Consider the following 14069-nt stretch of genomic DNA (forward strand, 5'->3'; position numbering starts at 1 on the left):
TTTTCCTTTTCCTTTTCCTTTTCCTTTTCCTTTTCCTTTTCCTTTTCCTTTTCCTTTTCCTTTTCCTTTTCCTTTCCCTTTTCATTTTCCTTCTCCTTCTCCTTCTCCTTCTCCTTCTCCTTCTCCTTCTCCTTCTCCTTCTCCTTCTCCTTCTCCTTCTCCTTCTCCTTCTCCTTTCCCTTTCCCTTTCCCTTTCCCTTTCCCTTTCCCTTTTCCCTTTCCTTTTTTCCTTTTTTCCATTCATTTCCCCCCTTTTTTCCCTTTTTCCCTTTTTCCCTTTTCCCCTTTTTCCCTTTTTCCCTTTTTCCCTTTTTCCCTTTTTCCCTTTTTCCCTTTTTCCCTTTTCCCCTTTTCCCCTTTTTCCCTTTTTCCCTTCCCTTTTTTTCCTTTTTTCTGTTAATTCCCCCCTTTTTTTCCCTTTCCCCCCTCTTTTTCTGCCTTTTTCTCCTTTTCCAAAGGTTTTTCCCGCAGGGAACCCTCCGGGTTTTCCCCCCTCATTCCCACCCCAAAGGGGCGGATTTGGGTTCCTGCCCCGCTCCCCGGGGGGGTTTTTGGAACCTTTTTGGGTGAAAATCCCGAATTTTTCACTCCTGCGCCGGGACCCGGGGTGGGCACAGCAGAAATTCCTGCTCGGCTCAGGAAAAATCTGATTTACGGCTGGAGAAACAATTCCTGCAGCTGCAGGTGGATTAAAACGCGCCCGGCCCCGCCCAAGGAATAAACAAACAAACAAATAAATAAATTTGTGTGGAGGCACAAAAATTCCATTTCCGTGATGGAGAAAGGATTGGATTTAAAATTGGTTTTAAAATCTGATTTTAAAACCTGGATTTAAACCCCTCCTGTTAAACGAGGACCTGGCCGGGCAGGGAGGATCTCGCAATTCTGAATTTTCCCATCTTATTTCACTTTTTTTTTTCCCTAAAAATCCCTGGAATTTCCACGCGTTTTTCCCTCTCCCGCTGCCGGGAGGGATTTGTGGTGCAAAAATCATCACAATTTTTATTTTCTGTATTTTTGGGTCTGTTCTCAGCATTCCAGAGCCTCGAATTCCTCTCCCTGCCCTCTCTGGTTTTATCCCGCCCTGGGAAAACCACGGAGAAATAAAATAATTATAATTAAAATTAAAATTAAACCCAACATCCCTTTGCTAGCCTCCGCCGAAAGGTTTAAATAAATTGAGTTTTAAATCAATATATTCTATTATTGTATGAATAAATATCAATATAATCATTAAGCTGTTAATGTTGCTAGAGTAATAACTGTATTAATTAATATAATATTAACACATTGGATTTATTGTAACCGTAAAAATTAACAAAAAGTCAACTTGATGATATTTTTATTTAATATCTGTTGATGAATGTAACCCAAAAAGTTGTGGAAAGGCGTCAAAAAAATGTGAATAAAATCATAAATTTATCTTTTCTGTCTTGTAGGGATGAGAAAAATTCATTCCCGCCCTTGCCCTGGGTTTAGTTTGTCCCAAATCCCAAAAAAACCCCCAAAAAACTCCAAAAAAATTTCCAAAACCCCCCAAAAACCAACAACAAACCCACCTCAAACCCCACCGAGAAAACAACAGAAAAAAAAAGGAGAAATAATTATTAAATTATTAAAAATTAATTTTTTTTAACCTTTTCCACTCAATCCCTGCATTGCCCGAATTCCCCAAATCCCGAGGTTTTTCCTCCCTCCCTCTCCGGGATAATCCAAATTTTTTACCCATCCCGGGAAAATGGGTGCGATTTTTTCCCTCTCTCTCTTTGCTGCCGCGTTAATGAATCAAATTAATTAAATCCCAATCATTAATTAAAATTCGATCGACCCCAAGTGCCCCAGGAATGCCCAGAGGGGGAAAATTTCTGCAGGGATTTCCGGATTTTCGGGAACAAAGGCGGCGCCGTAATTCCGATTATTTCACTTTCGATTTCTTCTTTTCTTTCCTTTTCTTCCCGATAAATTCATCGGGGAGGGGGAGCGGGAACCGCTTGGAAAAATCCGAATTTTCCTTCTGGAATCGTTTCTGGGATGGAATTCCAGCTTCCAGACGCCTTTTCCATCGCAATTTTATATTTTCCCATCAAAATTTTACCTTTTCCCACCCAAATTTCTTTTTTTCCCACCCCAATTTCATTTTTTCCCACCCCAATTTCATTTTTTGCCACCCCAATTTTATATTTTCCCATCAAAATTTTACCTTTTCCCACCCAAATTTTACCTTTTCCCACCCCAATTTCATTTTTTTCCCATCACATCCATTCATTTTTCATTAATTTTCCACGTTTCTTTCATTTCCCCCATTTTTCCTTCATTTCCCCCCATTTTCCATTCATTTTCCATTCATTTTCCATTCATTTTCCATTCATTTTTCATTCATTTTTCATTAATTTTTCATTCATTTTCCATTCATTTTTCATTCATTTTCCATTCATTTTCCATTTTTCCCTCATTTCCCCCCATTTTTCCTTCCTTTTCCTCCACCTCCCTCCCTTTTCCATTATTTTTTTCCCATTTAATTTCCTTCATTCTCCTTAACTCTCCTTCACTTTTCATTAATCAGCAATTAATTTAATAAATCAATTAACAAATAGGTGGAATTTCGTAAATGGATAATAAACGAATAAATGAACAAATAGATGACAAATGAATAAACGGATGAATAAATAAATAAACAGAATTAATAAATGAATAAATTAATTAATAAATTAATAAATAAATTAATAAATGGATAGATAAATGGATGGATAAATGAATAAATGTATTAATAAATGAATAAATAAATGAATAAACAAATGAATAAATGAATAAATAAATTAATAAATGAATAAATGGATAGATAAATGGATGGATAAATGAATAAATGTATTAATAAATGAATAAATGAATAAATAAATTAATAAATTAATAAATAAATGAATAAATGAATAAATGGATAGATAAATGGATGGATAAATGAATAAATGTATTAATAAATTAATAAATGAATAAATAAATTAATAAATGAATAAATAAATGAATAAACAAATGAATAAATGAATAAATAAATGAATAAATGAATAAATGGATAGATAAATGGATGGATAAATTAATAAATGGATGGATAAATGAATAAATGTATTAATAAATGAATAAATGAATAAATGAATGAATAAACAAATGAATAAATGAATAAATAAATTAATAAATGAATAAATGGATAGATAAATGAATAAATGAATAAATAAATGAATAAACAAATGAATAAATGAATAAATAAAGAATAAACAAAAGAATAAACAAATGAATAAATGAATAAATAAATTAATAAATGAATAAATAAATGAATAAACAAATGAATAAATGAATAAATAAATGAATAAATGAATAAATAAATGAATAAATAAATGAATAAATGAGTCGATGCCAAAGGTCAGCGCCTCCAAATGAGCATTAATTAGCAGAATTTTAATGAACTTCTGCCAGAGCTGCAGCACGAATTGAGGCTCCCCTGCCGTGGGATTGGGGCCTAAAAAGAGGAAAAAAATCGGAATTTTAGGGCTGAGAAGGGACCAGAACAAATCCCCACAAAAAAATCCCTTTTTCCCTGTTTTTCTCCTCACTTTTCTTTCCCAGCTGGCGTTTCCAAGGAAATAAAAATGAAAAATAAACCCAATGAAAAGAATAATTCATAAAAAAAAGGGAAGAGATTCCTGCTGGGGGTTGGTTCTGGGAATTCAGCGCGGCAGGGAAGCGACACCGGGAAAAATCCAAAGTTTTGTGGGCAGGGATTGGGATGGGAAATCGGCTCTGAGGGGAACCGGGGCTGGAAATCCAAGGAAAAATCCGATTTTGGGTGGATCCTGATGGAAATCCAACGGAAAATCAGATTTTGGGTGGATATTGGGATGGAAATCCAATGGAAAATCAGATTTTGGGTGGATCCTGCAATGGAAATCCAATAGAAATTTGGGGTTTGAGTTGATCTGGATGGAAATCCAATGGAAAATCAGCTCCGAGATGGAAACCTGTGGAAAATCGGCTTTGGGTGGATCCTGGGATGGAAATCCAATGGAAAATCAGATTTTGGGTGGACCCTGATGGAAATCCAATGGAAATTTGGCTTTTGAGTGGATATTGGGATGGAAAACCAGTAGAAAAATCAGATTTTGGGTGGATCCTGCAATGGAAATCCAATGGAAATTTGGCTTTTGAGTTGGTCCAGATGGAAATCCAATGGAAAATCTGCTCTGGGATGGAAATCCAATGGAAAATCAGATTTTGGGTGGATCCTGATGGAAATCCAATGGAAAATCAGATTTTGGGTGGATATTGGGATGGAAAACCAGTGGAAAATCAGATTTTGGGTGGCTCCTGATGGAAATCCAATGGAAATTTGGCTTTTGGGTGGATCCTGGGATGGAAATCCAATGGAAAATCAGATTTTGGGTGGATATTGGGATGGAAATCCAATGGAAAATCAGATTTTGAGTGGATATTGGGATGGAAATCCAATGGAAAATCAGATTTTGGGTGGATCCTGGGATGGAATTCCTATGGAAAATCGGCTGTGAGGTGGATCCTGCCAAAAACTGGAAGGAATTGCCAAGAACTGGGAAGGAATTGGGGAAAAAATGGAAGGAATTGGGAAAAAATGGAAGGAATTGCTCAAAAAATGGAAGGAATTGGGAAAAAATTGGAAGGAATTGGAGAAAAAATGGAAGGAATTCCCAACAATTCCCAGGTTAACGCTGAGATTTCAGGCTGGAATTGAGCCTGGAATTTGGGATATTTCAGGTGGAGACGCCCCTGGATCGCAAATTCTCAGGGAATAATTGAATTAAAGAGATTTCAAATATTCCTTTTCCTTTCATTTTCTATTAATTTTCCATCATTTTTCATTCCTTTCCTTAATTTTTCACTCATTTTTCTTATTTTTTTCACTAATTTCCCTTCATTTTTCATTAATTTCTCTTCATTTTTCATTAATTTCCCTTCATTTTTAATTAATTTCCCTTCATTTTTCATTGCTTTTCCTTAATTTTCACTCATTTCCCTTCATTTTCCATTCATATCCCTTCATTTTTTTGCTATTTTTCCTTCATTTTTCGCTATTTTTCCTTCATTTTTAATTCTTTTTATTTTATTTTTTGTTATTTTTTTCTTAATTTCTCATTCTCATTTCCTTTCCCCTCGTGCTGCAAACCCCAACCCTGAGATAATTCCGAGATAATTCCGAGATAATTCCGAGATAATTCCGAGATAATTCCGAGATAATTCCGAGATAATTCCGAGATAATTCCGAGATAATTCAGATTTTGGTGCCCCCTCCGTGCTCCCCACCTGCCTCAAACAACCCCAAATCCCGATTTTTTTGGGAAAAGACCAAAAACCCTGGAATGGAATAAATAAATTTTCCCCCTCTAAGCACTGAAAACTGGAAAATATCAAAAAAATTCTCATTTCTGGCAGGAGATTTACCCTGTGCTGCCTCTGTCAAGGTTTTTCCTGACAAAAAATAAATTTCCTGGAGCTCCTTTGTCATTCCCGATAAATCAAAACCTTCAAATGAACAAATCCTTCACCCCTGAGAGGCTGAAAATGAAAAATTGGGGATTTGGGGGCTTTTTTTGCACCTCTGGATGATGAACGGGAGGTGCTGAGTCAGAGGGGAAAATAAAAATAAAAATAAAAATAAAAATAAAAATAAAAATAAAAATAAAAAATAAAATAAAAATAAAAAATAAAATAAAAATAAAAAATAAAATAAAAATAAAAATAAGAATAAAAATAAAAATAAGAATAAAAATAAAAATAGAAATAAAAATAAAAATAGAAATAAAAATAAAAATAGAAATAAAAATAAAAATAGAAATAAAAATAAAAATAGAAATAAAAATAAAAATAGAAATAAAAATAAAAATAAAAATAAAAATAAAAATAAAAATAAAAGGGAATTATTCTGATTTTTCTGCTGAGCGCAGAGAGCAGGAAAGGCAGAAATGCCAAAGTTTGGAATTAGGAAAGGGAGGGAGGAATTTGAGAGTAAAAAAAGGATTTAGAGGCCTGGAATTAGGAGGGAAATGAAGATTTAAAGGCCTGGAATGAGGAAAGAAATTGAGGTTTTAGGGCCTGGAATTAGGAAAGAAATGAAGATTTTGGGGGCCTGGAATTAGGGAAGAACTCGAGGGTTTAGGGCTTGGAATTAGGAAAGAAATCAGAATTTAAGGGTCTGGAATTGGGAAAGAATTGGAGGTTTTAGGGCCTGGAATTAGGAAGGAAATTAAGATTTTAGAGGCTTGGAATTAGGAAAGAAATGAAGATTTTGGGGGCCTGGAATTAGGAAAGAACTTGAGGGTTTAGGGCCTGGAATTAGGAAATAAATCAGAATTTTAGGGTCTGGAATTAGGAAGAAAATCAGAATTTTAGGGTCTGGAATTAGGAAAGAAATCAAGATTTTAGGGCCTGGAATTAGGAAAAAAATCAGGATTTTAGGGGTCTGGAATTGGGAAAGAATTGGAGGTTTTAGGGGCTGGAATTAGGAAGGAAATGAAGATTTTGGAGGTTTGGAATTGGAATTTCGGAGTTTTTTTCCTCCTGGTTTTGCCCCGGGATCTCCTGGATGGGGATTTCCGACCCCACCTGCCCCAAACTCCAGGAAAATCAGAATTTCTTGGGGATTTAAAGGAATTTTGGGAAATTTGTGGATTTTGCAGGAGCCAGAGGTGAGGGGTGCCCCAAGGTGGATCCCTGAGGTGGCAGAAATTCGGGAATTTTGGGTTCAAAAAGCCACAAATCCTTATTTTAAACCATTTTATTCCATTTAAACTGAGAAAAAAAAAAAAAAACCTTTGATCCCTGAGGTCAGAGGTGACAGAAATTCAGGAATTTCGGGTTCAACAAGCGATAAATTCATTTTTTAACCACTTTTAATCCATTTAAACTGGGAAAAAAACCCTTTTTATCCATCCTGTCCTCAATAAAGTGAATTTTTAAATAATATTGCAGAAAGGGAAATGAATGAATGAAAATTTTTGGGATTCCAGGCTGGGGAGAGGGGCAGGAATTGGGATTTGGGCAAATCCCGAATTCCCGGGATTCGCTGGGCTCTGTCCCCCTCTGCCGGCCGAGACTCGGAAACGTTCCCGGGAAAAAGAGGGGAGAGAGGGCTGGAAAATAAATAAAATAAAATAAAAATTAAAAAAAATGAAATAAAATGAAATGAAATAAAATAAAATAAAATAAAATAAAATAAAATAAAATAAAATAAAATAAAATAAAATAAAATAAAATAAAATAAAATAAAATAAAGTAAAATAAAATGAAATAAGATAAAATAAAATAAAATAAAATAAAATAAAATAAAATAAAATGAAATAAAATGAAATAAAATGAAATAAAATAAAATAAAATAAAATAAAACAAAATACTAAAATAAAACAAAACAAAATAAAATAGCAACAATAAAATTTAACAAGAATAATTAAAATTAAAATTAAATTAAAAATATAAATATAAATATAAATATAAATATAAATATAAATATAAATATAAAAAATAAAATAAATATAAAAATAAAATATAAATCATAAAATACTAAAACAAAAAAACCAAAACAAAATAGCAACAATAAAATGCAACAAGAATAATAAAAAAAATAAAAATAAAAATAAAAATAAAAATAAAAATAAAAATAAAAATAAAAATAAAAATAAAAATAAAAAAAAAAAATAAAAAAATAAAATAAAAATAAAAATAAGAACTACAACAACATTTAAGAACTACAACAACACTTAATAAGAATAAGAAAAAAGAATAATAAGAATAAGAAGAGTAATAAAAAGAAATAAAGAAGAATAAGAATAGGACTAATAAGAATAAGAATAAGAGGAATAATTAGGGGATATTCTGGATTTTTTTCCCCCATCCCAAGCCTATTTTCCCAGTGGATTTAATGGAATAATTTGGGAATATTCTGGTTTTCCCCATCCCATAGAATTAACTTTTCCCCCTATAGAATTAACTCTGCTCTCATAAATGGAATAATTTGGGAATATTCTGATTTTTTTTCCCTTCCCGTGTGTTTCGCTCCCCATGGAATCAAAGGAATAATTTGGGAATATCGATTAGCTTTTGATAAAAACCAATCAAAAACTCCTGGAGGAGAAAACCCCTTGGGAAAGGACGATGGAAAATCGACTTTGATGAAGAATAAAAAATTTCCCTGTCGGCTCCATCCATCCCTGAATCCCCGTCAAGGTGAAAATCTCCGGATTTCTCCAGGAAAATTTCATTTTTTCCTGCGCTGGCAGTGATGGATTTCCAGGGAATGACCGGGAAATTCCATTTATGGCTCACCCCGGGCAAGGCTGAAGGTGCTGCTGTCAAATTTAGGGAAAAATGGGATTGGCCTTGGAATTCCGAGCTGGCAGAGCAGCTCCCGGCTGGGTTTGATGGATCTCCTGGATTTGGGGATGGAAAGAGTTTGGTTTAGGGATAAAAAGTCCGATTTAGGGATAAAAAACCCGATTTATGCATAAAAAATCCGAATTTTGGGATAAGGAGCCGGACCGGGCCAGCCAAGGTCACGCCACCTCATTAGCATACTGCAATCTGATTGGCTCACGGAGACACGGGGCGGCCGCTGATTGGGTAAAGGCAAAGCCGGCAGTGTTGCTATGGCAACCAGGGACGCTGTGGATATGGTGGGCGTGGCCTCATGGCGGCTCTGCAGCCAATCACAGCGCGAGGATTTGAATATTCATGAGGGGTGGAGCTCCCGGTTGGAATTCGGGGTTTTCCAGGCAGGATTTGGGGGGTTTCAATAAATTAAATTTATTCAAATAAATTAAATTAATAAAGTAGAAGAAAGGCGAATGGGACGGAATAATAAAAAATAATAAATAAAAAAATTAAACAAAAATTATAAAATAAAATAGAAAAGAGAGCATAAAATAAGACAGAATAAAATAAAAAATAGATTCGAAATAACAAAATAAAATAAAATAAAATAAAATAAAATAAAATAAAATAAAAATAAAAAAATAAATAAAATAAAATAAAATAAAATAAAATAAAATAAAATAAAAATAAAATAAAAATAAAAATAAAATAAAACACCTCTGTTTCTTGTGAGGATTTTTAGGGAAGGGTTGGCAGCCCCTGATGGCTCCACTGGGGCCAAAACGGCTCCAACCCAGCCAGAATTCCCAGGAATTAAAATTCCATCTGTTCCCACAGCTGTGAGGCAGAACCGGGCAGCAGCTGCTCCCCGAATATAATAAATAAATAAAGTAAATCAAATAAATCAAATAAATCAAATAAATCAAATAAATCAAATAAATTTTAAAGCGGATTAAATTGAGTGCACGGCTGAGAAAACAGAGAATTTTTTTTATTAAATAAACCCGAATTTCGGGCAAAACCCATTGGGAATGTGCAGGCCTAGGGAGCGCGGGGCCTTTCCCGTTGTCCCTGCGGTGCCAGGGTTTGGAATCCGCAGAATTCCCACGGGAATCGGGGTCAGGAACCCCCGGTGGATATTCCGGGCTCATCCCAGAGCCGGGGCTGGAGAATTCCCGACGGATCCGGGCTCGGGGCCCCGCACGCTTCTCCAGGCTGGAAAAAATCGGGAAGGGTTAAAAACTCCTGGAGCCTGCAGGGAATTCATCCATGGATCCATCCCTCCATCCATCCATCCATCCATGGATCCATCCATTGATCCATCCATGGATCCATCCCTCCATCCATCCATCCATCCATCCCTCCAATCCATCCATCCATCCATCCATCCATCCCTCCAATCCATCCATCCATCCATCCATGGATCCATCCATGGATTCCATCCATCCATTCATCCATGGATCCATTCCTCCATCCCTGTCCATCCCTTTTACCCCCTCAGAGCTCCGTTTATTCCCCTCTCTCACCTCCTTTATTCCCTCAGAACCCCTTTTACCCCCTCGGATCCCCTTTTACCTCCTCATATCTCCATTTATCCCCTCAGAACTCATTTATCCCCCTCTCTCACCTTCTTTATCCCCTCAGAACACCTTTTATCCGCTCACAACTCATTTATCCCCCTCAGAACTCCTTTACCTTCCTCTCTCACCTCCTTTACCCCCTCAGAACTCATTTATCCCCCTCAGATCCCATTTACCCCCTTAGATCCCCTTTTACCCCCTCAGAACTCATTTACCCTCCTCTCTCACCTTCTTTACCCCCTCAGAACTCCATTTACCTCCTCATAACTCCATTTACCTCTTCAGAACTCCATTTACCTTCTCAGAACTCCATTTACCCTCTCAGAACTCATTTATCCCCCTTAGATCCCCATTTACCCCCTTAGATCCCCTTTTACCGCCTCAGAACTCATTTACCCTCCTCTCTCACCTTCTTTACCCCCTCAGAACTGATTTATCCCCCTCAGATCCCCATTTACCCTCTCAGAACCCTTTTTACCCCCTCAGAACTCATTTATCCCCCTCAGATCCCCATTTACCCTCTCAGAACCCTTTTTACCCCCTCAGAACTCATTTATCCCCCTCAGAACTCATTTATCCCCCTCAGAACTCCTTTATCCCCCTCTCTCACCTCCTTTATCCCCCTTATAACTCCATTTGCCTCCTCATAACTCCATTTACCCCCTCAGAACTCATTTATCCCCCTCAGATCTCCTTTATCCTCCTCTCTCACCTCCTTTATCCCCCCGTCCCTCACTGAGGGGAGGGGGCGGGGCTCCAAAGGGGCGGGGCTCCAGAGTGGGCGGGGCTCCGGGTGGGGGCGGGGCTCCAGAGTGGGCGGGGCTCTCAAGGGGGGCGGGGCTCCAGAGTGGGCGGGGCTCCCGAGGGGGCGGGGCTCAGGAGGGGGCGGGGCTCCCGAGGGGGGCGGTGCGGCCTCGCCCTCTCCTCGCGCGCGGCGCCGCTCGATGACGTCACGCAGGCAGATTGATGACGTCGCACCGGGCGCGCCGGCGGCGGCGGCGGGGCCGGGATGCACCGGCGGGGGGTGGGGGCGGGGGCGATCGCCAGGAGAAAACTGACCGAGGTGAGCGGGAAAAGAGAGCGGGGAACGGCCCCGGGACAGCGGCGGGGAACGGCCCCGGACGGCACGGGAATGGCACAGGGAACCTCGGGGTTGAATGGCGGTGAGGGGCCGTGAGGGGATGTGAGGGGATCTGAGGGGCCGAGAGGGGATCTGAGGGGATCTGAGGGGCCGTGAGGGGATCTGAGGGGATCTGAGGGGCTGTGAGGGGTTGTGAGGGGCTATGGGGGGATCTGAGGGGATCTGAGGGGATCTGAGGGGATCTGAGGGGCTGTGAGGGGATCTGAGGGGATCTGAGGGGCTGTGAGGGGTTGTGAGGGGCTATGGGGGGATCTGAGGGGATCTGAGGGGATCTGAGGGGATCTGAGGGGATCTGAGGGGCTGTGAGGGATCTGAGGGGATCTGAGGGGCTGTGAGGGGTTGTGAGGGGATGTGAGGGGATGTAAGGGGATCTGAGGGGATCTGAGGGGCCGTGAGGGGTTGTGAGGGGCTATGGGGGGAACTGAGGGGATCTGAGGGGATCTGAGGGGTTGTGAGGGGCTTGGGGGGCTATGGGGGGCTGTGGGGGGCTGTGAAGGGGAGGGGAGGGGTTCAGGAGGAGCCCCAGGTTTGGGTTTATCCCCCCTTATGGAGCACATCCCTCACGGGGATGTTGGGGTTGGATTGTCCCGGGTCAGGACTGTCCCAGGTCAGGATTGTCCCTGTTTGGGATTGTCCCGGGTCAGGATTGTCCCGGGTCAGGATTGTCCCGGGTCAGGATTATCCCGGGTCAGGATTGTCCCCGTTCGGGTTCTCCCTGTTTGGATTGTCCGGGTCAGGACTGTCCCTGTTTGGGATTGTCCCGGGTCAGGATTGTCCCGGTCAGGATTGTCCCTGTTTGGGATTGTCCCGGGTCAGGATTGTCCCGGGTCAGGATTGTCCCTGTTTGGGATTGTCCCGGGTCAGGATTATCCCGGGTCAGGATTGTCCCCGTTCGGGTTTCTCCCTGTTTGGGATTGTCCGGGTCAGGACTGTCCCTGTTTGGGATTGTCCCGGGTCAGGATTGTCCCGGGTCAGGATTGTCCTGTTTGGGATTGTCCCGGTTAGGATTGTCCCGGGTCAGGACTGTCCCCATTCGGGTTCTCTCTCTTTGGGACTGTCCCTGTTTGGGATTGTCCCGGGTCAGGATTGTCCCGGGTCAGGATTGTCCCGGGTCAGGACTGTCCCCGTTCGGGTTCTCCCGCCCTTCCCCGTTCTCCCCCCTCAGGCCAAGTACAAGGAGCGAGGGACGGTCCTGGCTGAGGATCAGCTGGCCCAGGTGGGAATTCCTGGGGCTCCCCTTCCCTGTCCCTGTCCTTGTCCCTGTCTTTGTCCCTGTCCCCTTGCCTGTCCCCCCCATCCATTCCCATCCCATTCCCATTCTTTATTCCATTTCCCATTCCCATTTCCCATTCCCAGCCCCTTTCCAGTTCCTCCTGCCATGAATTCCCGGCCCTGACCCCGTTGTCCCCATTGTCCCTGTTGTCCCCAGATGTCCCCACTGTCCCTGTTGTCCCCGTTATTCCCGGGCTCTCTCCCTGTTATTCCCTGCCCTGATCCCGCTGTCCCCCGCTGTCTCCTCTGTCCCCAGATGTCCCCGCTGTCCCCATTTCCCCAGTCCTGACCCTGTTGTCCCCGTTGTCCCCGGTCCTGACCCCGTTGTCCCCGCTGTCCCCGGTGACCCCGCTGTCCCCAGATGTCCCCAGATGTCCCCGCTGTCCCTGCTGTCCCGGGTGTCCCATTTCCCCAGTCCTGACCCTGGTGTCCCCGGTGTCCCCATTGTCCCCGGTGTCCCCGGTGTCCCCAGATGTCCCCACTGTCCCCATTGTCCCCATTGTCCCCGCTGTCCCCATTGTCCCCGCTGTCCCCGGTGTCCCCATTGTCCCTGCTGTCCCCGGTGTCCCCATTGTCCCCATTGTCCCCATTGTCCCCGGTGTCCCCGGTGTCCCCATTGTCCCCATTGTCCCCGCTGTCCCCGGTGTCCCATTGTCCCCATTGTCCCCATTGTCCCCATTGTCCCCGGTGTCCCCGGTGTCCCCAGATGTCCCCATTGTCCCCATTGTCCCCGGTGTCCCCGGTGTCCCCATTGTCCCCGGTGTCCCCATTGTCCCCATTGTCCCCGGTGTCCCCATTGTCCCCGGTGTCCCTGCTGTCCTCATTGTCCCCATTGTCCCCGGTGTCCCCATTGTCCCCATTGTCCCCGGTGTCCCCGGTGTCCCCATTGTCCCCGGTGTCCCTCTGTCCCCAGATGTCCCGGCAGCTGGACACGTTCCGCTCGCACCTGGAGGCCTTTGCCAGCAAGCACAAGCAGGAGATCCGCAGGAGCCCCGAGTTCCGCCTGCAGTTCCAGGACCTGTGCGCCACCATCGGCGTCGACCCGCTGGCCTGTGAGCCCGGGGACACCCCAGGGTGCTGGGGGGGCCTGGGGGGCACCCCGGGTGCTGGGGCAATGGGGGAATGCCTGGGGCACCCCGGGGTGCTGGGGGGGCCTGGGGGCACCCCGGGTGCTGGGGGGGCCTGGGGGGCACCCCGGGGTGCTGGGGGGGCCTGGGGGGCACCCCGGGGTGCTGGGGGGAATGGGGAATGCCTGGGGGCACCCCGGGGTGCTGGGGCAATGGGGGAATGCCTGGGGGCACCCCGGGGTGCTGAGGGGCATGGGAGGACCCTGTGAGCACCTGGGGGCACCCTGGGGTGCTGGGGGTAACGGGGAGGGACCTGTGACACCTGGGGGGCACCCCGGGGTGCTGGGGAGAATGGGGAGGGACCTGTGACACCTGGGGCACCCCAGGGTGCTGAGGGATGCAGGGGGGAACGTCTGGGGGGCACCCTGGGGTGCTGGGGGGCAGGGGGAGGGCCCTGTGAGCACCTGGGGGGCACCCCGGGGTGCTGAGGGGCAGGGGGAGTGGGGGTGTGGGCTCAGGAGGGGGCACCCCAGGGTGCTGGGGGCAGGGGAGCGGGGTCTGGGTGCGCAGGGAGCACCCCGGGGTGCTGAGGAGCGGGGTCTGGGCGCGCAGGGAGCACCCCGGGGT

General features: G+C 43.4%; 2 protein-coding genes across 2 annotated transcripts in view; both read left to right on the forward strand.

The window, feature by feature from the left end:
* LOC134565343 (collagen alpha-4(IV) chain-like) overlaps nt 1–10929 on the forward strand; it is a 15092-nt gene extending 4163 nt beyond the window's left edge. The window contains exons 2-3 of the mRNA XM_063424864.1: nt 1–129; nt 10809–10929. The exon at nt 1–129 is cut by the window's left edge and continues 1059 nt beyond it. Coding sequence (XP_063280934.1) covers nt 1–129; nt 10809–10929 — 250 coding nt within the window. The remainder of the gene's footprint in view (nt 130–10808) is intronic.
* SNF8 (SNF8 subunit of ESCRT-II) lies at nt 10921–13478 on the forward strand (the record flags this gene model as incomplete). The annotated part of the gene is made up of 3 exons (XM_063424865.1): nt 10921–11025; nt 12269–12319; nt 13289–13478. Coding segments are annotated over exons 1-3 (295 nt in total), but the record flags the coding sequence as incomplete, so codon positions are not given.
* Between the last annotated feature and the right edge of the window lie 591 nt (nt 13479–14069).

The sequence above is a fragment of the Prinia subflava genome, unplaced genomic scaffold (assembly GCF_021018805.1).
Source record: "Prinia subflava isolate CZ2003 ecotype Zambia unplaced genomic scaffold, Cam_Psub_1.2 scaffold_331_NEW, whole genome shotgun sequence".
Classification (NCBI taxonomy): Eukaryota; Metazoa; Chordata; class Aves; order Passeriformes; family Cisticolidae; genus Prinia; species Prinia subflava.